This window comes from Heptranchias perlo, unplaced genomic scaffold (assembly GCF_035084215.1).
Source record: "Heptranchias perlo isolate sHepPer1 unplaced genomic scaffold, sHepPer1.hap1 HAP1_SCAFFOLD_648, whole genome shotgun sequence".
In the NCBI taxonomy this organism is placed as follows: Eukaryota; Metazoa; Chordata; class Chondrichthyes; order Hexanchiformes; family Hexanchidae; genus Heptranchias; species Heptranchias perlo.
In genome coordinates, this window is record NW_027139675.1 from 70750 (window position 1) to 94273 (window position 23524).

General features: G+C 54.2%; 1 protein-coding gene across 5 annotated transcripts in view; it reads left to right on the plus strand.

Moving 5' to 3' along the window:
- Positions 1-23524, plus strand: part of LOC137318089 (membrane-associated guanylate kinase, WW and PDZ domain-containing protein 2-like) — a 51800-nt gene that overhangs the window by 4675 nt on the left and 23601 nt on the right. For 2 of the 5 annotated variants that reach the window (XM_067981058.1, XM_067981059.1), the window contains exons 2-5: positions 2182-2481; positions 12199-12315; positions 21480-21599; positions 22928-23129. In XM_067981058.1, the coding sequence (XP_067837159.1) occupies positions 2184-2481; positions 12199-12315; positions 21480-21599; positions 22928-23129 (737 nt within the window). In that variant the 5' untranslated portion in view covers positions 2182-2183. The remainder of the gene's footprint in view (positions 1-2181; positions 2482-12198; positions 12316-21479; positions 21600-22927; positions 23130-23524) is intronic. The other 3 variants (XM_067981061.1, XM_067981060.1, XM_067981062.1) reach the window with 3 other exon arrangements.

The following is a 23524-nucleotide window of genomic DNA, read 5'->3' on the forward strand; positions in this document are numbered from 1 at the left end:
GTAGAGGGAGCTTTACTCTGTATCTAACCCTGTACCTGCCCTGGGAGTGTTTGATGGGACAGTGTTGAGGGAGCTTTACTCTGCATCTAACCCTGTACCTGCCCTGGGAATGTTTGATGGGACAGTGTAGAGGGAGCTTTACTCTGTATCTTTCCCTGTACCTGCCCTGGGAGTGTTTGATGGGGACAGTGCAGAGGGAGCTTTACTCTGTATCTAACCCTGTACCTGCCCTGGGAGTGTTTGATGGGACAGTGTAGAGGGAGCTTTACTCTGTATCTAACGCTGTACCTGCCCTGGGAGTGTTTGATGGGACAGTGCAGAGGGAGCTTTACTCTGTAACTAACCCTGTACCTGCCCTGGGAGTGTTTGATGGGACAGTGTTGAGGGAGCTTTACTCTGTATCGAACCCTGTACCTGCCCTGGGAGTGTTTGATGGGACAGTGTAGAGGGAGCTTTACTCTGTATCGAACCCTGTACCTGCCCTGGGAGTGTTTGATGGGACAGTGTAGAGGGAGCTTTACTCTGTATCGAACCCTGTACCTGCCCTTGGAGTGTTTGATGGGACAGTGTAGAGGGAGCTTTACTCTGTATCGAACCCTGTACCTGCCCTGGGAGTGTTTGATGGGACAGTGTAGAGGGAGCTTTACTCTGTATCTAACCCTGTACCTGCCCTGGGAGTGTTTGATGGGACAGTGTTGAGGGAGCTTTACTCTGCATCTAACCCTGTACCTGCCCTGGGAGTGTTTGATGGGACAGTGTAGAGGGAGCTTTACTCTGTATCTTTCCCTGTACCTGCCCTGGGAGTGTTTGATGGGGACAGTGCAGAGGGAGCTTTACTCTGTATCTAACCCTGTACCTGCCCTGGGAGTGTTTGATGGGACAGTGTAGAGGGAGCTTTACTCTGTATCTTACGCTGTACCTGCCCTGGGAGTGTTTGATGGGACAGTGTAGAGGGAGCTTTACTCTGTATCGAACCCTGTACCTGCCCTGGGAGTGTTTGATGGGACAGTGTAGAGGGAGCTTTACTCTGTATCGAACCCTGTACCTGCCCTGGGAGTGTTTGATGGGACAGTGTAGAGGGAGCTTTACTCTGTATCGAACCCTGTACCTGCCCTGGGAGTGTTTGATGGGACAGTGTAGAGGGAGCTTTACTCTGTATCGAACCCTGTACCTGCCCTGGGAGTGTTTGATGGGACAGTGTAGAGGGAGCTTTACTCTGTATCTAACCCTGTACCTGCCCTGGGAGTGTTTGATGGGACAGTGTAGAGGGAGCTTTACTCTGTATCTAACCCTGTACCTGCCCTGGGAGTGTTTGATGGGACAGTGTGGAGGGAGCTTTACTCTGTATCTAACCCTGTACCTGCCCTGGGAGTGTTTGATGGGACAGTGTAGAGGGAGCTTTACTCTGTATCTAACCCTGTACCTGCCCTGGGAGTGTTTGATGGGACAGTGTAGAGGGAGCTTTACTCTGTATCTAACCCTGCACCTGCCCTGGGTGTGTTTGATGGGACAGTGTAGAGGGAGCTTTACTCTGTATCTAACCCTGTACCTGCGCTGGGAGTGTTTGATGGGACAGTGTAGAGGGAGCTTTACTCTGTATCTAACCCTGCACCTGCCCTGGGTGTGTTTGATGGGACAGTGTAGAGGGAGCTTTACTCTGTATCTAACCCTGTACCTGCCCTGGGAGTGTTTGATGGGACAGTGTAGAGGGAGCTTTACTCTGTATCTAACCCTGTACCTGCCCTGGGAGTGTTTGATGGGACAGTGTAGAGGGAGCTTTACTCTGTATCTAACCCTGTACCTGCCCTGGGAGTGTTTGACGGGACAGTGTGGAGGGTGCTTTACTCTGTATCTAACCCTGTACCTGCCCTGGGAGTGTTTGATGGGACAGTGTAGAGGGAGCTTTACTCTGTATCTAACCCTGTACCTGCCCTGGGAGTGTTTGATGGGACAGTGTGGAGGGAGCCTCACCTTGACCGGTCCCCACCCAGTCTGATTGTAAATAACGTCGAGCCTCGAGCTGGTTATTCATCAGCCTGGGTGCTGACTTTAACCCCAGCGATCGTTGTGTTGAGATCATGATCAGAATGGGACAGGGACGAGTCTGGGAGTTTGGGAAGGGGCCTACCTCTGTGTATTGACCTGTGGGAACCCAGTGCTCTCCCATCTCTCTCTCCCCAGACATGCTGAGGAAGATCCTGGCCGTCAATCACTGGACGCAGAAGGTCCGGGAGACCACGGTATCTCGCGACGAGCAGGGGGTTCTGAATCTGCAAGTGCAGGGCGGGGCGGAGTATGGCCAGCTCATCCACCTGGGCAAGGCCCAGGACGGCAAGTCCCACTACCCGGGGGGAAAGGTGCAGGCAGGTGACCTGCTCCTCCAGGTTAATGAAGCTCCTGTACCTGGCCTCACTCTGCGGGACACCCTGGCAATGCTTCGAAACACAAGCCAACCCATCCGAATAAAGACCGTGCCACAAGGTGAGGGTCTGAACCCCAGCGCGGGGCTCCCCTCCATTGTTAATGTGAGTCTCTCTCTGTGTGGGAGTTAATGTGAGTCTCTCTGTGTGTGTGAGTTAATGTGAGTCTCTCTGTGGGAGTTAATGTGAGTCTCTCTGTGTGTGAGTTAATGTGAGTCTCTCTCTGTGTGTGAGTTAATGTGAGTCTCTCTGTGTGTGTGAGTTAATGTGAGTCTCTCTGTGTGTGAGTTAATGTGAGTCTCTCTGTGTGTGAGTTAATGTGAGTCTCTCTGTGTGTGGGAGTTAATGTGAGTCTCTCTCTGTGTGTGAGTTAATGTGAGTCTCTCTCTGTGTGTGAGTTAATGTGAGTCTCTCTGTGTGTGTGAGTTAATGTGAGTCTCTCTGTGTGTGAGTTAATGTGAGTCTCTCTCTGTGTGGGAGTTAATGTGAGTCTCTCTCTGTGTGTGAGTTAATGTGAGTCTCTCTGTGTGTGTGAGTTAATGTGAGTCTCTCTGTGTGTGAGTTAATGTGAGTCTCTCTGTGTGTGAGTTAATGTGAGTCTCTCTGTGGGAGTTAATGTGAGTCTCTCTGTGTGTGAGTTAATGTGAGTCTCTCTGTGTGTGTGAGTTAATGTGAGTCTCTCTGTGTGTGAGTTAATGTGAGTCTCTCTGTGTGTGAGTTAATGTGAGTCTCTCTGTGTGTGAGTTAATGTGAGTCTCTCTGTGTGTGAGTTAATGTGAGTCTCTCTGTGTGTGAGTTAATGTGAGTCTCTCTGTGTGTGAGTTAATGTGAGTCTGTGTGTGAGTTAATGTGAGTCTCTCTGTGTGTGAGTTAATGTGAGTCTCTCTGTGTGTGAGTTAATGTGAGTCTCTCTGTGTGTGAGTTAATGTGAGTCTCTCTCTGTGTGGGAGTTAATGTGAGTCTCTCTGTGTGGGAGTTAATGTGAGTCTCTCTGTGTGTGAGTTAATGTGAGTCTCTCTGTGTGTGTGAGTTAATGTGAGTCTCTCTGTGTGTGAGTTAATGTGAGTCTCTCTGTGTGTGAGTTAATGTGAGTCTCTCTGTGTGTGAGTTAATGTGAGTCTCTCTGTGTGTGAGTTAATGTGAGTCTCTCTGTGTGTGAGTTAATGTGAGTCTCTCTGTGTGTGAGTTAATGTGAGTCTGTGTGTGAGTTAATGTGAGTCTCTCTGTGTGGGAGTTAATGTGAGTCTCTCTGTGTGTGAGTTAATGTGAGTCTCTCTGTGTGTGAGTTAATGTGAGTCTCTCTGTGTGTGAGTTAATGTGAGTCTCTCTGTGTGTGAGTTAATGTGAGTCTCTCTGTGTGTGAGTTAATGTGAGTCTCTCTGTGTGTGAGTTAATGTGAGTCTCTCTGTGTGTGAGTTAATGTGAGTCTCTCTGTGTGTGAGTTAATGTGAGTCTGTGTGTGAGTTAATGTGAGTCTCTCTGTGTGGGAGTTAATGTGAGTCTCTCTGTGTGGGAGTTAATGTGAGTCTCTCTGTGTGTGAGTTAATGTGAGTCTCTCTGTGTGTGAGTTAATGTGAGTCTCTCTCTGTGTGGGAGTTAATGTGAGTCTCTCTGTGTGGGAGTTAATGTGAGTCTCTCTGTGTGTGAGTTAATGTGAGTCTCTCTGTGTGTGTGAGTTAATGTGAGTCTCTCTGTGTGTGAGTTAATGTGAGTCTCTCTGTGTGTGAGTTAATGTGAGTCTCTCTGTGTGTGAGTTAATGTGAGTCTCTCTGTGTGTGAGTTAATGTGAGTCTCTCTGTGTGTGAGTTAATGTGAGTCTCTCTGTGTGTGAGTTAATGTGAGTCTGTGTGTGAGTTAATGTGAGTCTCTCTGTGTGGGAGTTAATGTGAGTCTCTCTGTGTGGGAGTTAATGTGAGTCTCTCTGTGTGTGAGTTAATGTGAGTCTCTCTGTGTGGGAGTTAATGTGAGTCTCTCTGTGTGGGAGTTAATGTGAGTCTCTCTGTGTGGGAGTTAATGTGAGTCTCTCTGTGTGGGAGTTGATGTGAGTCTCTCTCTGTGTGGGAGTTAATGTGAGTCTCTCTGTGTGTGAGTTAATGTGAGTCTCTCTGTGTGTGAGTTAATGTGAGTCTCTCTGTGTGTGAGTTAATGTGAGTCTCTCTGTGTGTGAGTTAATGTGAGTCTCTCTCTGTGTGTGAGTTAATGTGAGTCTCTCTGTGTGTGAGTTAATGTGAGTCTCTCTGTGTGTGTGAGTTAATGTGAGTCTCTCTCTGTGTGTGAGTTAATGTGAGTCTCTCTGTGTGTGAGTTAATGTGAGTCTCTCTGTGTGTAAGTTAATGTGAGTCTCTCTGTGTGTGTGAGTCTCTCTGTGTGTAAGTTAATGTGAGTCTCTCTCTCTCTGTGTCTCTGTATTGTGGGGTGATTCTCTGTGTCTCTGTATTGTGGGGTGACTCTCTGTGTCTCTGTACTGTGGGGTGACTCTCTGTACTGTGGGGTGACTCTCTGTATTGTGGGGTGATTCTCTGTGTCTCTGTATTGTGGGGTGACTCTCTGTATTGTGGGGTGACTCTCTGTACTGTGGGGTGACTCTCTGTACTGTGGGGTGACTCTCTGTACTGTGGGGTGACTCTCTGTATTGTGGGGTGACTCTCTGTATTGTGGGGTGATTCTCTGTGTCTCTGTATTGTGGGGTGACTCTCTGTACTGTGGGGTGATTCTCTGTACTGTGGGGTCACTCTCTGTACTGTGGGGTGACTCTCTGTATTGTGGGGTGACTCTCTGTACTGTGGGGTGACTCTCTGTACTGTGGGGTCACTCTCTGTATTGTGGGGTGACTCTCTGTATTGTGGGGTGACTCTCTGTACTGTGGGGTGATTCTCTGTATTGTGGGGTGACTCTCTGTATTGTGGGGTCACTCTCTGTATTGTGGGGTGACTCTCTGTACTGTGGGGTGACTCTCTGTACTGTGGGGTCACTCTCTGTATTGTGGGGTGATTCTCTGTATTGTGGGGTCACTCTCTGTATTGTGGGGTGACTCTCTGTATTGTGGGGTGATTCTCTGTATTGTGGGGTGACTCTGTGTATTGTGGGGTGACTCTGTGTATTGTGGGGTGACTCTCTGTATTGTGGGGTGACTCTCTGTATTGTGGGGTGACTCTCTGTATTGTGGGGTGACTCTCTGTATTGTGGGGTGACTCTCTGTACTGTGGGGTGACTCTCTGTACTGTGGGGTGACTCTCTGTATTGTGGGGTGATTCTCTGTATTGTGGGGTCACTCTCTGTACTGTGGGGTCACTCTCTGTACTGTGGGGTGACTCTCTGTATTGTGGGGTGATTCTCTGTGTCTCTGTATTGTGGGGTGACTCTCTGTATTGTGGGGTGACTCTCTGTATTGTGGGGTGACTCTCTGTATTGTGGGGTGACTCTCTGTACTGTGGGGTCACTCTCTGTACTGTGGGGTCACTCTCTGTACTGTGGGGTGACTCTCTGTATTGTGGGGTGACTCTCTGTACTGTGGGGTGACTCTCTGTACTGTGGGGTGACTCTCTGTACTGTGGGGTGACTCTCTGTACTGTGGGGTGACTCTGTGTATTGTGGGGTGACTCTCTGTATTGTGGGGTGATTCTCTGTGTCTCTGTATTGTGGGGTCACTCTCTGTATTGTGGGGTGACTCTCTGTACTGTGGGGTGACTCTCTGTACTGTGGGGTGACTCTCTGTACTGTGGGGTGACTCTCTGTACTTTGGGGTGACTCTCTGTATTGTGGGGTGACTCTCTGTATTGTGGGGTGACTCTCTGTATTGTGGGGTGACTCTCTGTATTGTGGGGTGATTCTCTGTGTCTCTGTATTGTGGGGTGACTCTCTGTGTCTCTGTATTGTGGGGTGACTCTCTGTGTCTCTGTATTGTGGGGTGTCATAGAGTTATACAGCACGGATAGAGGCCGTTCGGCCCATCGTGTCCGCGCCGGCCATCAAGCCCTGTCTAATCTAATCCCATATTCCAGCATTTGGTCCGTAGCCTTGTATGCTATGGCATTTCAAGTGCTCATCCAAATGCTTCTTGAATGTTGTGAGGGTTCCTGCCTCCACAACCCTTTCAGGCAGTGAGTTCCAGACTCCAACCACCCTCTGGGTGAAAAAGTTCTTTCTCAAATCCCCTCTAAACCTCCCGCCTTTTACCTTGAATCTATGCCCCCTTGTTATAGAACCCTCAACGAAGGGAAAAAGCTCCTTAGTATCCATCCTATCTGTGCCCCTCATAATTTTGTACACCTCAATCATGTCCCCCCTCAGCCTCCTCTGCTCCAAGGAAAACAAACCCAATCTTCCCAGTCTCTCTTCATAGCTGAAGCGCTCCAGCCCTGGTAACATCCTGGTGAATCTCCTCTGCACCCTCTCCAAAGCGATCACATCTTTCCTGTAGTGTGGCGACCAGAACTGCACACAGTACTCCAGCTGTGGCCTAACCAGTGTTTTATACAGCTCCATCATAACCTCCTTGCTCTTATATTCTATGCCTCGGCTAATAAAGGCAAGTATCCCATATGCCTTCTTTACCACCTTATCTACCTGTTCCGCCGCCTTCAGGGATCTGTGAACTTGCACACCAAGATCCCTCTGACCCTCTGTCTTGCCTAGGGTCCTCCCATTCATTGTGTATTCCCTTGCCTTGTTAGTCCCTCCAAAGTGCATCACCTCGCACTTTTCCGGGTTAAATTCCATTTGCCACTGTTCCGCCCATCTGACCAACCCATCTATATCGTCCTGCAGACTGAGGCTATCCTCCTCGCTATTTACCACCCTGCCAATTTTTGTATCATCAGCGAACTTACTGATCATACCTTTTACATTCATATCCAAGTCATTAATGTAGACCACAAACAGCAAGGGCCCCAGCACAGATCCCTGTGGTACCCCACTGGCCACAGGCTTCCAGTCACAAAAACGACCTTCGACCATCACCCTCTGCCTTCTGCCACGAAGCCAGTTTTGTATCCAAAGTGCCAAGGCACCCTGGATTCCATGGGCTCGTACCTTCTTGACCAGTCTCCTGTGGGGGACTTTATCGAAGGCCTTACTGAAATCCATGTATACCACATCCACTGCGTTACCCTCATCCACACGCCTAGTCACCCCCTCAAAAAATTCAATCAAATTAGTCAGACATGATCTTCCCTTGACAAAGCCATGTTGACTATCCCTGATTAATCCTTGCTTCTCCAAGTGGAGACTAATTTTGTCCTTCAGAATTTTTTCCAATAATTTTCCTACCACTGATGTTAGGCTCACTGGCCTGTAGTTCCCCGGTTTTTCCCTACTCCCCTTCTTGAATAATGGTATTACATTAGCGGTTCTCCAGTCCTCTGGCACATCCCCTGTGGCCAGAGAGGTTCTGAATATATGTGTCAGAGCCCCGCAATCTCCTCCTTTGCCTCACACAGTAGCCTGGGATACATTTCGTCCGGGCCTGGGGATTTATCCATTTTTAGGCCTGCTAAAACCGCCAATACCTCCTCCCGCTCGATGTTAATATGTTCGAGTATATCACAGTCCCCCTGCCGTATTTCTATGTCTACATCGTCCTTCTCCATAGTGAAAACAGATGCAAAAAATTCATTTAGAACCCCTCCTACATCTGCCGGCTCCACACACAGATTGCCATTTTTGTCCCTAATGGGCCCTATTTTTTCCCTAGTCATCCTCTTACCCTTAATATACTTATAAAACATCTTAGGATTTTCCTTTATTTTGCTCGCCAGTGTTATTTCATGGCCCCTCCTTGATCTCCTAATTTCTTTTTTAAGTATCCCCCTGCACTTTTTGTACTCCTCTAGGGCTTCCTCCGTCTTTAGCCTTTTGTATCTGCCAAAAGCCCTCCTTTTTTTCCTAATCCATTCTCGTATATCCCCTGACATCCAAGGTTCCCTGGAGTTCTTGGAACCACCCTTGACCTTTACGGGAACATGTTGCCATTGTATGGTCTCAATCTCCCTTCTGAAAGACTCCCATTGCTCCGATGCGGATTTTCCTACAAGCAGCTGATCCCAGTCCATTTTGGCCAGATCCTGCCCTATCCTATTAAAATCGGCCTTCCCCCAATTTAGAACCTTTATTTCCGGCCCCTCCCTGTCCTTTTCCATGACCACCTTAAATCTCACCAAATTATGGTCACTGTCACCAAAGTGCTCACCTACTAGCACTTCTTCCACTTGGCCGGCCACATTCCCTAGAATTAGGTCCAGTACCGCCCCCTCTCTTGTAGGACTTTCTACATGCTGGCTCAAAAAGCTCTCCTGGATGCACGTTAAGAATTTTGTACCCTCTAAGCCTTTTACACTCTGAGTATCCCAGTTAATATTGGGGAAGTTGAAATCCCCCACGATTATTACCCTATTATTTGCACAATTTTCTGAGATTTGCCGACATATCTGTTCCTCGATCTCCCCCTGACTGTTTGGGGGCCTATGGGGTGATTCTCTGTGTCTCTGTATTGTAGAGTGATTCTCTGTGTCTCTGTATTGTAGAGTGACTCTCTGTGTCTCTGTATTGTAGAGTGATTCTCTGTGTCTCTGTATTGTAGAGTGATTCTCTGTGTCTCTGTATTGTAGAGTGACTCTCTGTGTCTCTATTGTAGAGTGACTCTCTGTGTCTCTGTATTGTAGAGTGATTCTCTGTGTCTCTGTATTGTAGAGTGACTCTCTGTGTCTCTGTATTGTAGAGTGATTCTCTGTGTCTCTGTATTGTAGAGTGACTCTCTGTGTCTCTGTATTGTAGAGTGACTCTCTGTGTCTCTGTATTGTGGGGTGACTCTCTGTGTCTCTGTATTGTAGAGTGACTCTCTGTGTCTCTGTATTGTGGGGTGACTCTCTGTGTCTCTGTATTGTAGAGTGATTCTCTGTGTCTCTGTATTGTAGAGTGATTCTCTGTGTCTCTGTATTGTGGGGTGATTCTCTGTGTCTCTGTATTGTAGAGTGATTCTCTGTGTCTCTGTATTGTAGAGTGATTCTCTGTGTCTCTGTATGGTGGGGTGACTCTCTGTGTCTCTGTATTGTGGGGTGATTCTCTGTGTCTCTGTATTGTAGAGTGATTCTCTGTGTCTCTGTATGGTGGGGTGACTCTCTGTGTCTCTGTATTGTGGGGTGATTCTCTGGGTCTCTGTATTGTGGGGTGATTCTCTGTATTGTGGGGTGACTCTCTGTATTGTGGGATGACTCTCTGTATTGTGGGGTGATTCTCTGTGTCTCTGTATTGTGGGGTGACTCTCTGTATTGTGGGGTGACTCTCTGTATTGTGGGGTGACTCTCTGTATTGTGGGGTGACTCTCTGTATTGTGGGGTGACTCTCTGTATTGTGGGGTGACTCTCTGTATGGTGGGGTGGTTCTCTGGGTCTCTGTATTGTGGGGTGATTCTCTGGGTCTCTGTATTGTGGGGTGATTCTCTGTATTGTGGGGTGACTCTCTGTATTGTGGGGTGATTCTCTGTGTCTCTGTATTGTGGGGTGACTCTCTGTGTCTCTGTATTGTGGGGTGACTCTCTGTATTGTGGGGTGACTCTCTGTATGGTGGGGTGATTCTCTGTGTCTCTGTATTGTGGGGTGACTCTCTGTATTGTGGGGTGACTCTCTGTGTCTCTGTATTGTGGGGTGATTCTCTGTATTGTGGGGTGACTCTCTGTGTCTCTGTATTGTGGGGTGACTCTCTGTATTGTGGGGTGATTCTCTGGGTCTCTGTATTGTGGGGTGATTCTCTGTATTGTGGGGTGATTCTCTGTATTGTGGGGTGACTCTCTGTGTCTCTGTATTGTGGGGTGATTCTCTGTGTCTCTGTATTGTGGGGTGACTCTCTGTATTGTGGGGTGACTCTCTGTATTGTGGGGTGACTCTCTGTGTCTCTGTATTGTGGGGTGACTCTCTGTATTGTGGGGTGACTCTCTGTATTGTGGGGTGACTCTCTGTATTGTGGGGTGATTCTCTGTATTGTGGGGTGACTCTCTGTACTGTGGGGTGACTCTCTGTACTGTGGGGTGACTCTCTGTGTGGTGGGGTCACTCTCTGTGTGGTGGGGTCACTCTCTGTGTGGTGGGGTCACTCTCTGTGTGGTGGGGTCACTCTCTGTGTGGTGGGGTCACTCTCTGTGTGGTGGGGTCACTCTCTGTGTGGTGGGGTCACTCTCTGTGTGGTGGGGTCACTCTCTGTGTGGTGGGGTCACTCTCTGTGTGGTGGGGTCACTCTCTGTGTGGTGGGGTCACTCTCTGTATTGTGGGGTGACTCTCTGTGTCTCTTTACTGTGGGGTGACTCTCTGTACTGTGGGGTGACTCTCTGTACTGTGGGGTGACTCTCTGTACTGTGGGGTGACTCTCTGTACTGTGGGGTGACTCTCTGTATTGTGGAGTGACTCTCTGTATTTGGGGTGACTCTCTGTATTGTGGGGTCACTCTCTGTGTGGTGGGGTGACTCTCTGTATTGTGGGGTCACTCTCTGTATTGTGGGGTGACTCTCTGTGTCTCTGTATTGTGGGGTGACTCTCTGTGTCTCTGTATTGTGGGGTGACTCTCTGTGTCTCTGTATTGTGGGGTGACTCTCTGTGTCTCTGTATTGTGGGGTGATTCTCTGTGTCTCTCTATTGTGGGGTGACTCTCTGTATTGTGGGGTGACTCTCTGTACTGTGGGGTGACTCTCTGTACTGTGGGGTGACTCTCTGTACTGTGGGGTGACTCTCTACTGTGGGGTGACTCTCTGTATTGTGGGGTCACTCTCTGTATTGTGGGGTGACTCTCTGTATTGTGGGGTGACTCTCTGTACTGTGGGGTGACTCTCTGTATTGTGGGGTCACTCTCTGTATTGTGGGGTGACTCTCTGTATTGTGGGGTGACTCTCTGTATTGTGGGGTGACTCTCTGTACTGTGGGGTGACTCTCTGTATTGTGGGGTCACTCTCTGTACTGTGGGGTGACTCTCTGTATTGTGGGGTGACTCTCTGTATTGTGGGGTGACTCTCTGTATTGTGGGGTGACTCTCTGTACTGTGGGGTGACTCTCTGTACTGTGGGGTGACTCTCTGTACTGTGGGGTGACTCTCTGTACTGTGGGGTGACTCTCTGTACTGTGGGGTGACTCTCTGTACTGTGGGGTGACTCTCTGTACTGTGGGGTGACTCTCTGTACTGTGGGGTGACTCTCTGTACTGTGGGGTGACTCTCTGTACTGTGGGGTGACTCTCTGTACTGTGGGGTGACTCTGTGTATTGTGGGGTCACTCTCTGTACTGTGGGGTCACTCTCTGTACTGTGGGGTCACTCTCTGTACTGTGGGGTCACTCTCTGTACTGTGGGGTGACTCTCTGTACTGTGGGGTGACTCTCTGTACTGTGGGGTGACTCTCTGTACTGTGGGGTGACTCTCTGTACTGTGGGGTGACTCTCTGTACTGTGGGGTGACTCTCTGTATTGTGGGGTGACTCTCTGTACTGTGGGGTCACTCTCTGTACTGTGGGGTCACTCTCTGTACGGTGGGGTCACTCTCTGTACTGTGGGGTGACTCTCTGTGTGGTGGGGTGACTCTCTGTATTGTGGGGTCACTCTCTGTATGGTGGGGTCACTCTCTGTACTGTTGGGTCACTCTCTGTACTGTGGGGTCACTCTCTGTACTGTGGGGTCACTCTCTGTACTGTGGGGTCACTCTCTGTACTGTGGGGTCACTCTCTGTACTGTGGGGTCACTCTCTGTACTGTGGGGTGAAGCTGTGACCCGCGATGATCTCAGTCTCTCCACCCTCTTGTCCCCTCAGGTTCCCAGTTGAACTGTGACGTGCGACACTACCTGAAACAATCCTTCAGTAAAGGATCAGCAGACTTTGAGTTACAGCAGCGTATTCGACAGAACCTGTATATCCGGGCTACACCGTGTGAGTACAGAGAGCCTGCGGGCTAGGCCCAAAGCCTGACACTCCACCCAGGGGGGCGTGGGGCGGGCGGTGGACGAACCCAGGAGAGGGGGGCCCTGTGAGCACAGGCCAAGCTTGGCTTTTAATCCCTTCCCGGCTGTGTGTGGAGAGAATCACTGAGGGATGTGGAAAATCCACGGTTCGAGGAATAGAACGAGTCGGAGAGAGAGAGAGAGAGAGAAGTGAAACCAGGGAGATCACACTCGGTATCTAACCCTGTACCTGCCCTGGGAGTGTTTGATGGGACAGTGTAGAGGGAGCTTTACTCTGTATCTAACCCTGTACCTGCCCTGGGAGTCTTTGATGGGACAGTGTAGAGGGAGCTTTACTCTGTATCTAACCCTGTACCTGCCCTGGGAGTGTTCGATGGGACAGTGTAGAGGGAGCTTTACTCTGTATCTAACCCTGTACCTGCCCTGGGAGTGTTTGATGGGACAGTGTAGAGGGAGCTTTACTCTGCATCTAACCCTGTACCCACCCTGGGAGTGTTTGATGGGACAGTGTAGAGGGAGCTTTACTCTGTATCTAACCCTGTACCTGCCCTGGGAGTGTTTGATGGGACAGTGTAGAGGGAGCTTTACTCTGTATCTAACCCTGTACCTGCCCTGGGAGTGTTTGATGGGACAGTGTAGAGGGAGCTTTACTCTGTATCTAACCCTGTACCTGCCCTGGGAGTGTTTGATGGGGACAGTGTAGAGGGAGCTTTACTCGGTATCTAACCCTGTACCTGCCCTGGGAGTGTTTGATGGGACAGTGTAGAGGGAGCTTTACTCTGTATCTAACCCTGTACCTGCCCTGGGAGTGTTTGATGGGACAGTGTAGAGGGAGCTTTACTCTGTATCTAACCCTGTACCGGCCCTGGGAGTGTTTGATGGGACAGTGTAGAGGGAGCTTTACTCTGTATCTAACCCTGTACCTGCCCTGGGAGTGTTTGATGGGACAGTGTGGAGGGAGCTTTACTCTGTATCTAACCCTGTACCTGCCCTGGGAGTGTTTGATGGGACAGTGTAGAGGGAGCTTTACTCTGTATCTAACTCTGTACCTGCCCTGGGAGTGTTTGATGGGACAGTGTAGAGGGAGCTTTACTCTGTATCTAACCCTGTATCTGCCCTGGGAGTGTTTGACGGGACAGTGTAGAGGGAGCTTTACTCTGTATCTAACCCTGTACCTGCCCTGGGAGTGTTTGATGGGACAGTGTAGAGGGAGCTTTACTCTGTATCTAACCCTGTACCTGCCCTGGGAGTGTTTGATGGGACAGTGTGGAGGGAGCTTTACTCTGTATCTAACCCTGTACCTGCCCTGGGAGTGTTTGATGGGACAGTGTAGAGGGAGCTTTACTCTGTATCTAACCCTGTACCTGCCCCGGGAGTGTTTGATGGGACAGTGTAGAGGGAGCTTTACTCTGTATCTAACCCTGTACCTGCCCTGGGAGTGTTTGATGGGACAGTGTAGAGGGAGCTTTACTCTGTATCTAACTCTGTACCTGCCCTGGGAGTGTTTGATGGGACAGTGTCGAGGGAGCTTTACTCTGTATCTAACCCTGTATCTGCCCTGGGAGTGTTTGACGGGACAGTGTAGAGGGAGCTTTACTCTGTATCTAACCCTGTACCTGCCCTGGGAGTGTTTGATGGGACAGTGTAGAGGGAGCTTTACTCTGTATCTAACCCTGTACCTGCCCTGGGAGTGTTTGATGGGACAGTGTAGAGGGAGCTTTACTCTGTATCTAACCCTGTACCTGCCCTGGGAGTCTTTGATGGGACAGTGTAGAGGGAGCTTTACTCTGCATCTAACCCTGTACCCACCCTGGGAGTGTTTGATGGGACAGTGTAGAGGGAGCTTTACTCTGTATCTAACCCTGTACCTGCCCTGGGAGTGTTTGATGGGACAGTGTAGAGGGAGCTTTACTCTGTATCTAACCCTGTACCTGCCCTGGGAGTGTTTGATGGGACAGTGTAGAGGGAGCTTTACTCTGTATCTAACCCTGTACCTGCCCTGGGAGTGTTTGACGGGACAGTGTAGAGGGAGCTTTACTCTGTATCTAACCCTGTACCTGCCCTGGGAGTGTTTGATGGGACAGTGTAGAGGGAGCTTTACTCTGTATCTAACCCTGTACCTGCCCTGGGAGTGTTTGATGGGACAGTGTAGAGGGAGCTTTACTCTGTATCTAACCCTGTACCTGCCCTGGGAGTGTTTGATGGGACGGTGTAGAGGGAGCTTTACTCTGTATCCAACCCTGTACCTGCCCTGGGAGTGTTTGATGGGACGGTGTAGAGGGAGCTTTACTCTGTATCTAACCCTGTACCTGCCCTGGGAGTGTTTGATGGGACAGTGTAGAGGGAGCTTTACTCTGTATCTAACCCTGTACCTGACCCTGGGAGTGTTTGATGGGACAGTGTAGAGGGAGCTTTACTCTGTATGTAACCCTGCACCTGCCCTGGGAGTGTTTGATGGGACGGTGTAGAGGGAGCTTTACTCTGTATCTAACCCTGTACCTGCCCTGGGAGTGTTTGATGGGACAGTGTAGAGGGAGCTTTACTCTGTATCTAACCCTGTACCTGCCCTGGGAGTGTTTGATGGGACGGTGTACAGGGAGCTTTACTCTGTATCTAACCCTGTACCTGCCCTGGGAGTGTTTGATGGGACAGTGTAGAGGGAGCTTTACTCTGTATCTAACCCTGTACCTGCCCTGGGAGTGTTTGATGGGACAGTGTAGAGGGAGCTTTACTCTGTATCTAACCCTGTACCTGCCCCGGGAGTGTTTGATGGGACAGTGTAGAGGGAGCTTTACTCTGTATCTAACCCTGTACCTGCCCTGGGAGTGTTTGATGGGACAGTGTAGAGGGAGCTTTACTCTGTATCTAACCCTGTACCTGCCCTCGGAGTGTTTGATGGGACGGTGTAGAGGGAGCTTTACTCTGTATCTAACCCTGTACCTGCCCTGGGAGTGTTTGATGGGACAGTGTAGAGGGAGCTTTACTCTGTATCTAACCCTGTACCTGCCCTGGGAGTGTTTGATGGGACAGTGTAGAGGGAGCTTTACTCTGTATCTAACCCTGTACCTGCCCTGGGAGTGTTTGATGGGACAGTGTAGAGGGAGCTTTACTCTGTATCTAACCCTGTACCTGCCCTGGGAGTGTTTGATGGGACAGTGTAGAGGGAGCTTTACTCTGTATCTAACCCTGTACCTGCCCTGGGAGTGTTTGATGGGACGGTGTAGAGGGAGCTTTACTCTGTATCTAACCCTGTACCTGCCCTGGGAGTGTTTGATGGGACAGTGTAGAGGGAGCTTTACTCTGTATCTAACCCTGTACCTGCCCTGGGAGTGTTTGATGGGACGGTGTAGAGGGAGCTTTACTCTGTATCTAACCCTGTACCTGCCCTGGGAGTGTTTGATGGGACAGTGTAGAGGGAGCTTTACTCTGTATCTAACCCTGTACCTGACCCTGGGAGTGTTTGATGGGACAGTGTAGAGGGAGCTTTACTCTGTATCTAACCCTGTACCTGCCCTGGGAGTGTTTGATGGGACGGTGTAGAGGGAGCTTTACTCTGTATCTAACCCTGTACCTGCCCTGGGAGTGTTTGATGGGACAGTGTAGAGGGAGCTTTACTCTGTATCTAACCCTGTACCTGCCCTGGGAGTGTTTGATGGGACGGTGTACAGGGAGCTTTACTCTGTATCTAACCCTGTACCTGCCCTGGGAGTGTTTGATGGGACAGTGTAGAGGGAGCTTTACTCTGTATCTAACCCTGTACCTGCCCTGGGAGTGTTTGATGGGACAGTGTAGAGGGAGCTTTACTCTGTATCTAACCCTGTACCTGCCCCGGGAGTGTTTGATGGGACAGTGTAGAGGGAGCTTTACTCTGTATCTAACCCTGTACCTGCCCTGGGAGTGTTTGATGGGACAGTGTAGAGGGAGCTTTACTCTGTATCTAACCCTGTACCTGCCCTGGGAGTGTTTGATGGGACGGTGTAGAGGGAGCTTTACTCTGTATCTAACCCTGTACCTGCCCTGGGAGTGTTTGATGGGACAGTGTAGAGGGAGCTTTACTCTGTATCTAACCCTGTACCTGCCCTGGGAGTGTTTGATGGGACAGTGTAGAGGGAGCTTTACTCTGTATCTAACCCTGTACCTGCCCTGGGAATGTTTGATGGGACAGTGTAGAGGGAGCTTTACTCTGTATCTAACCCTGTACCTGCCCTGGGAGTGTTTGATGGGACAGTGTGGAGGGAGCTTTACTCTGTATCTAACCCTGTACCTGCCCTGGGAGTGTTTGATGGGACAGTGTGGAGGGAGCTTTACTCTGTATCTAACCCTGTACCTGCCCTGGGAGTGTTTGATGGGACAGTGTGGAGGGAGCTTTACTCTGTATCTAACCCTGTACCTGCCCTGGGAGTGTTTGATGGGACAGTGTGGAGGGAGCTTTACTCTGTATCTAACCCTGTACCTGCCCTGGGAGTGTTTGATGGGACAGTGTAGAGGGAGCTTTACTCTGTATCTAACCCTGTACCTGCCCTGGGAGTGTTTGATGGGACAGTGTAGAGGGAGCTTTACTCTGTATCTAACCCTGTACCTGCCCCGGGAGTGTTTGATGGGACAGTGTAGAGGGAGCTTTACTCTGTATCTAACCCTGTACCTGCCCCGGGAGTGTTTGATGGGACAGTGTAGAGGGAGCTTTACTCTGTATCTAACCCTGTACCTGCCCTGGGAGTGTTTGATGGGACAGTGTAGAGGGAGCTTTACTCTGTATCTGACCCTGTACCTGCCCTGGGAGTGTTTGATGGGACAGTGTAGAGGGAGCTTTACTCTGTATCTAACCCTGTACCTGCCCCGGGAGTGTTTGATGGGACAGTGTAGAGGGAGCTTTACTCTGTATCTAACCCTGTACCTGCCCTGGGAGTGTTTGATGGGACAGTGTAGAGGGAGCTTTACTCTGTATCTAACCCTGTACCTGCCCTGGGAGTGTTTGATGGGACAGTGTAGAGGGAGCTTTACTCTGTATCTAACCCTGTACCTGCCCTGGGAGTGTTTGATGGGACAGTGTAGAGGGAGCTTTACTCTGTATCTAACCCTGTACCTGCCCTGGGAGTGTTTGACGGGACAGTGCAGAGGGAGCTTTACTCTGTATCTAACCCTGTACCTGCCCTGGGAGTGTTTGATGGGACAGTGTAGAGGGAGCTTTACTCTGTATCTAACCCTGTACCTGCCCTGGGAGTGTTTGATGGGACAGTGTAGAGGGAGCTTTACTCTGTATCTAACCCTGTACCTGCCCTGGGAGTGTTTGATGGGACAGTGTAGAGGGAGCTTTACTCTGTATCTAACCCTGTACCTGCCCTGGGAGTGTTTGACGGGACAGTGCAGAGGGAGCTTTACTCTGTATCTAACCCTGTACCTGCCCTGGGAGTGTTTGATGGGACAGTGTAGAGGGAGCTTTACTCTGTATCTAACCCTGTACCTGCCCTGGGAGTGTTTGATGGGACAGTGTAGAGGGAGCTTTACTCTGTATCTAACCCTGTACCTGCCCTGGGAGTGTTTGACGGGACGGTGTAGAGGGAGCTTTACTCTGTATCTCACCCTGTACCTGCCCTGGGAGTGTTTGACGGGACGGTGTAGAGGGAGCTTTACTCTGTATCTCACCCTGTACCTGCCCTGGGAGTGTTTGACGGGACAGTGCAGAGGGAGCTTTACTGTGTATCTAACCCTGTACCTGCCCTGGGAGTGTTTGATGGGACAGTGTAGAGGGAGCTTTACTCTGTATCTAACCCTGTACCTGCCCTGGGAGTGTTTGATGGGACAGTGTAGAGGGAGCTTTACTCTGTATCTAACCCTGTACCTGCCCTGGGAGTGTTTGATGGGACAGTGTAGAGGGAGCTTTACTCTGTATCTAACCCTGTACCTGCCCTGGGAGTGTTTGATGGGACAGTGTAGAGGGAGCTTTACTCTGTATCTAACCCTGTACCTGCCCTGGGAGTGTTTGATGGGACAGTGTAGAGGGAGCTTTACTCTGTATCTAACCCTGTACCTGCCCTGGGAGTGTTTGATGGGATAGTGTAGAGGGAGCTTTACTCTGTATCTAACCCTGTACCTGCCCTGGGAGTGTTTGATGGGATAGTGTAGAGGGAGCTTTACTCTGTATCTAACCCTGTACCTGCCCCGGGAGTGTTTGATGGGACAGTGTAGAGGGAGCTTTACTCTGTATCTAACCCTGTACCTGCCCCGGGAGGTGTCGATGAGTTTTGTCAGTCCCTGTGACTGTGCTGTACCCGCCCTGGACAAACAGACTCGGTTATTGATTGAGACAGCCGGGGCCCCTGGACCGTGTCCAACTCCCTCTGCTCAGCCTCACCCAGCTGTGAGTGTCCTCCACACGACATGCCTGGAACACAGGCCTGGGGCCTGCTCGTTCTCCGGCCCCGCTCCGTAACCAGACACAGACAGGACCGTCTGAGAGTCCTCTCAGCATGTGTGAGGTGCTGATGATTTGGCAGTGAGATTAAAACAGCACTGCATCAAACTCCCCGCTGGACAGAGACTCGGGGAGGGGGGAGGGGTCTGTCCTCGGAGGGGGGTGAGGGGTCAGTCTGTCGGGGGTGAGGGGTCAGTCTGTCGGGGGCGAGGGGTCAGTCTGTCGGGGGCGAGGGGTCAGTCTGTCGGGGGCGTGGGGTCAGTCTGTCGGGGGCGACGGGTCAGTCTGTCGGGGGCGACGGGTCGGTCTGTCGGGGGCGAGGGGTCGGTCTGTCGGGGGCGAGGGGTCGGTCTGTCGGGGGCGAGGGGTCGGTCTGTCGGGGGCGAGGGGTCGGTCTGTCGGGGGCGAGGGGTCGGTCTGTCGGGGGCGAGGGGTCGGTCTGTCGGGGGCGAGGGGTCAGTCTGTCGGGGGCGGGGGGGCGAGGGGTCAGTCTGTCGGGGGCGAGGGCGAGGGGTCAGTCTGTCGGGGGCGAGGGTGAGGGGTCAGTCTGTCGGGGGGGGGAGGGGTCAGTCTGTCGGGGGGGAGGGGTCAGTCTGTCTGGGGGGAGGGGTCAGTCTGTCTGGGGGGAGGGGTCAGTCTGTCTGGGGGCGGGGGGTCAGTCTGTCGGGGGCGAGGGGTCAGTCTGTCGGGGGCGAGGGGTCAGTCTGTCGGGGGGGGGGCGAGGGGTCAGTCTGTCGGGGGGGGGGCGAGGGGTCAGTCTGTCGGGGGGGGGCGAGGGGTCGGTCTGTCGGGGGGGGGGCGAGGGGTCAGTCTGTCGGGGGGGGCGAGGGGTCGGTCTGTCGGGGGGGGGGGGGCGAGGGGTCGGTCTGTCGGGGGTGGGGGCGAGGGGTCAGTCTGTCGGGGGGGGGGGCGAGGGGTCAGTCTGTCGGGGGGGGCGAGGGGTCAGTCTGTCGGGGGTGGGGGGCGAGGGGTCAGTCTGTCGGGGGGGGGGCGAGGGGTCAGTCTGTCGGGGGGGGGCGAGGGGTCGGTCTTTCGGGGGCGGGGGGCGAGGGGTCAGTCTGTCGGGGGGGGGCGAGGGGTCGGTCTTTCGGGGGCGGGGGGCGAGGGGTCAGTCTGTCGGGGGGGGCGAGGGGTCAGTCTGTCGGGGGCGAGGGGTCAGTCTGTCGGGGGGGGGCGAGGGGTCGGTCTTTCGGGGGCGGGGGGCGAGGGGTCAGTCTGTCGGGGGGGGCGAGGGGTCAGTCTGTCGGGGGCGAGGGGTCAGTCTGTCGGGGGGGGGCGAGGGGTCGGTCTTTCGGGGGCGGGGGGCGAGGGGTCAGTCTGTCGGGGGGGGCGAGGGGTCAGTCTGTCGGGGGCGAGGGGTCAGTCTGTCGGGGGCGAGGGGTCAGTCTGTCGGGGGGGGGCGAGGGGTCAGTCTGTCGGGGGGGGGCGAGGGGTCGGTCTGTCGGGGGGGGGGCGAGGGGTCGGTCTGTCGGGGGGGGCGAGGGGTCGGTCTGTCGGGGGGGGGGGGCGAGGGGTCGGTCTGTCGGGGGGGGGGGGGCGAGGGGTCGGTCTGTCGGGGGTGGGGGCGAGGGGTCAGTCTGTCGGGGGGGGCGAGGGGTCAGTCTGTCGGGGGTGGGGGGCGAGGGGTCAGTCTGTCGGGGGGGGGCGAGGAGTCAGTCTGTCGGGGGGGGCGAGGGGTCGGTCTTTCGGGGGCGGGGGGCGAGGGGTCAGTCTGTCGGGGGGGGGCGAGGGGTCGGTCTTTCGGGGGCGGGGGGCGAGGGGTCAGTCTGTCGGGGGGGGGCGAGGGGTCAGTCTGTCGGGGGGGGCGAGGGGTCGGTCTGTCGGGGGGCGAGGGGTCGGTCTGTCGGGGGGCGAGGGGTCGGTCTGTCGGGGGGGGCGAGGGGTCAGTCTGTCGGGGGCGGGGGGTCAGTCTGTAGGGGGTGAGGGGTCAGTCTGTAGGGGGCGGGGGGGCGAGGGGTCAGTCTGAGTGCAGAGTGGTCAGACTGTGGAGTGGAGGGTCATTCTGTGGGGGTGAGGGGTCAGTCGTAGGGTGAGGGGGTCACTCATACCCCAGTGGGTTTCTCTCCCCCCTCGGAGTCAGACGGTCGAGGGTTCGAGCCCCCACTCCAGAGACTCGAGCCCCGATAATCACAGCCAGTAAAGTATTTTTTGAAGTGTGCTCACTGTTGTAATGTGGGAAACGCAGCAGCCAATTTGTGCACAGCAAGATCCCACAAACAGCGATGTGATAAATGACCAGATCATCTGGTTTTTCTTTAGTGATGTTGGTCGAGGGATAATTCTCGGCCCCAGGACCCCGGGGAGAACTCCCCCCCCCCCCCCCCCCCTCGCCCCCCTCCCCCTCCCCCCTCCCCCTCTGCTCTTCCTCCAATAGCGGCCGTGGGATCTTTGACGTCCCACCTGAGAGGGGCAGACGGGGGGCCTCGGTTTCACGTCTCATCCCAAAAGACGGCCCCTCCGACAGTGCGGCGCTCCCTCAGTACCGGGGGGGGGTGGGGGGGAGTGTCGGGGCCTGGATCACGGGGTTTGATCTGAATTTGGTGCCGTGGGGTCCAATGGGACTGATTTCCCGCCCCGTCCTCGGACAGCGGGGTCGAGAGGCACCGATTCGGTCACCCCGAGGTGAAAGGTCAGCCCCCCCCTCCCCGGGGCGACTTTGTTCTTTCTTTCTTCTGGCGAACGTAAATTGATTGACTTTCTCCCGCTCTTGCTCCCCTCAGGCACGATGAGGGCCCCTCGGCACGACGAGATCCCCGGGGTCGACTACCACTTTGTCAACCTGTCGGAGTTCCAGGCCCTCGAGAGGGCCGGAGGCCTCTTGGAAAGTGGCGGGTTTGAGGGTGATTTGCTGTGCGCCTCCTGTTAAAGGGGCCGGGCGGGGGGGGGGGGGCCTTGATCAGACCCCATCTGCGTTTGAAATTCTCACCCTCGTCTTCAAATCCCTCCGTGGCCCTCGCCCCCTCCCTCCCTATCTCTGGAACCTCCTCCAGCCCCTACAACCCTCCGAGATCTCTGTGCTCCTCCAATTCCGGCCTCTCGTCCATCCCCGGCTCCCATCGCTCCGCCATTGGCGGCCGTGCCTTCAGCCCGGGCCCTGAGCTCTGGAATTCCCTCCCTAAACCTCTCCGCCTCTCTCTCTCCTCCTTTAAGACGCTCCTTGAGACCGACCTCTTTGACCGAGCTTTCGGATTGGAACAGGCCAGGCCCCCGCCCTCCCTCCCGGTTTCCTGGAGACCGCTCGACCCAACTCCCTCGATGGTTCCGCTGACCGACACCTCCGTTATTCTCACCCGCCCACGCCCAGAAAGAGAGCGCCTGGCCGAGCTATTCGACCGGGAAGTGGAGGAGGAGGCTCTGGGCACGATTCGAGGGATTTGTTGGGCGGGGGAGATCGGGCGAGAGTTGGGGAGGGGGTGGGAAAGGGGGGAAGAGACAGGGATGGAGTTGGCTCTCGGCGCTGTCCCTCGGAATATCAGCAGACCAGCGAGGTGGTTCGAGGTAGCCCTGGGAATCAGTGAGGGGGGAAAGAGTTGGGGGTGGGATTGAGGAGGGGGCGTGAGGGCGGGGTGGAAATCGCAGGCCGTGCCCCCTCCCAATCTTGTACCGAGCACTCGGAAGGAGCTTTACTCTGTATTGTGCAGTGTAGGGAGACTCGTTCAGGTTCCCTGTCGCCCTCGGCCCCCCCCCTCCTGCGGCCCTCGGCCCCCCCCCTCCTGCGGCCCTCGGCCCCCCCCCTCCTGCGGCCCTCGGCCCCCCCCCCTCCTGCGGCCCTCGGCCCCCCCCCCCTCCTGCGGCCCTCGGCCCCCCCCCCCTCCTGCGGCCCTCGGCCCCCCCCCCCTCCTGCGGCCCTCGGCCCCCCCCCCCTCCTGCGGCCCTCGGCCCCCCCCCCCCCTCCTGCGGCCCTCGGCCCCCCCCCCCCTCCTGCGGCCCTCGGCCCCCCCCCCCTCCTGCGGCCCTCGGCCCCCCCCCCCCTCCTGCGGCCCTCGGCCCCCCCCCCCCTCCTGCGGCCCTCGGCCCCCCCCCCCCTCCTGCGGCCCTCGGCCCCCCCCCCCCTCCTGCGGCCCTCGGCCCCCCCCCCCCCCCCTCCTGCGGCCCTCGGCCCCCCCCCCCCTCCTGCGGCCCTCGGCCCCCCCCTCCATATTTAACAGGAAGTCTTCTGCGTTGCCAGGTAACTATTATGGAACGCCAGTGCCCCCCATTATCCCGGTGGACAGCGGCAGAAGCCCCCCCCTGACCCCCACCCCTGACCCCCCTCACGCTGAGGAGCCCCCAACGCAGCAAGTCTCTGCACAACCTGGAGAAGGGGTCAGGGGAGGCGGAAGACAGATCGATCGGAGGCGGCCGGCTGGAAGGGACTTCCCTCCCGACAGGTGAGCAGAGAAGGGTTGTGGTGGGGGGGCCAGGGCGGGGGGCGGTGATGGCCTGTCTCCACCGTCAGTTTGGTTTCTGAAGTCAAACACCCAGCAGGAAAGGCCCAGGCTTCATATTCGGCCTGTGCTGGGTCGGCCTGGCGGGGGCCGGGCCCGATCTTGTCCTCCTCCCCCCCCCGGCTGGAGTCAGCGGGACAGTGATGAGGAGCAGGAACCAGGGCTGAATTGACCCTCCCTCACCCCAGAGGCCACACCGGGGGCCAAGAGGTCAAAGGTCGGGACCTGTGGCCCGGGAGCTCCCTGGGCTGGGCGGCCATCTTGGTGTGACCGGCGAGCGTGACTCACAGTGCGCCCCGTGATTCGCTGACAGGATCGACAGCAAACGTTAGCCCCGG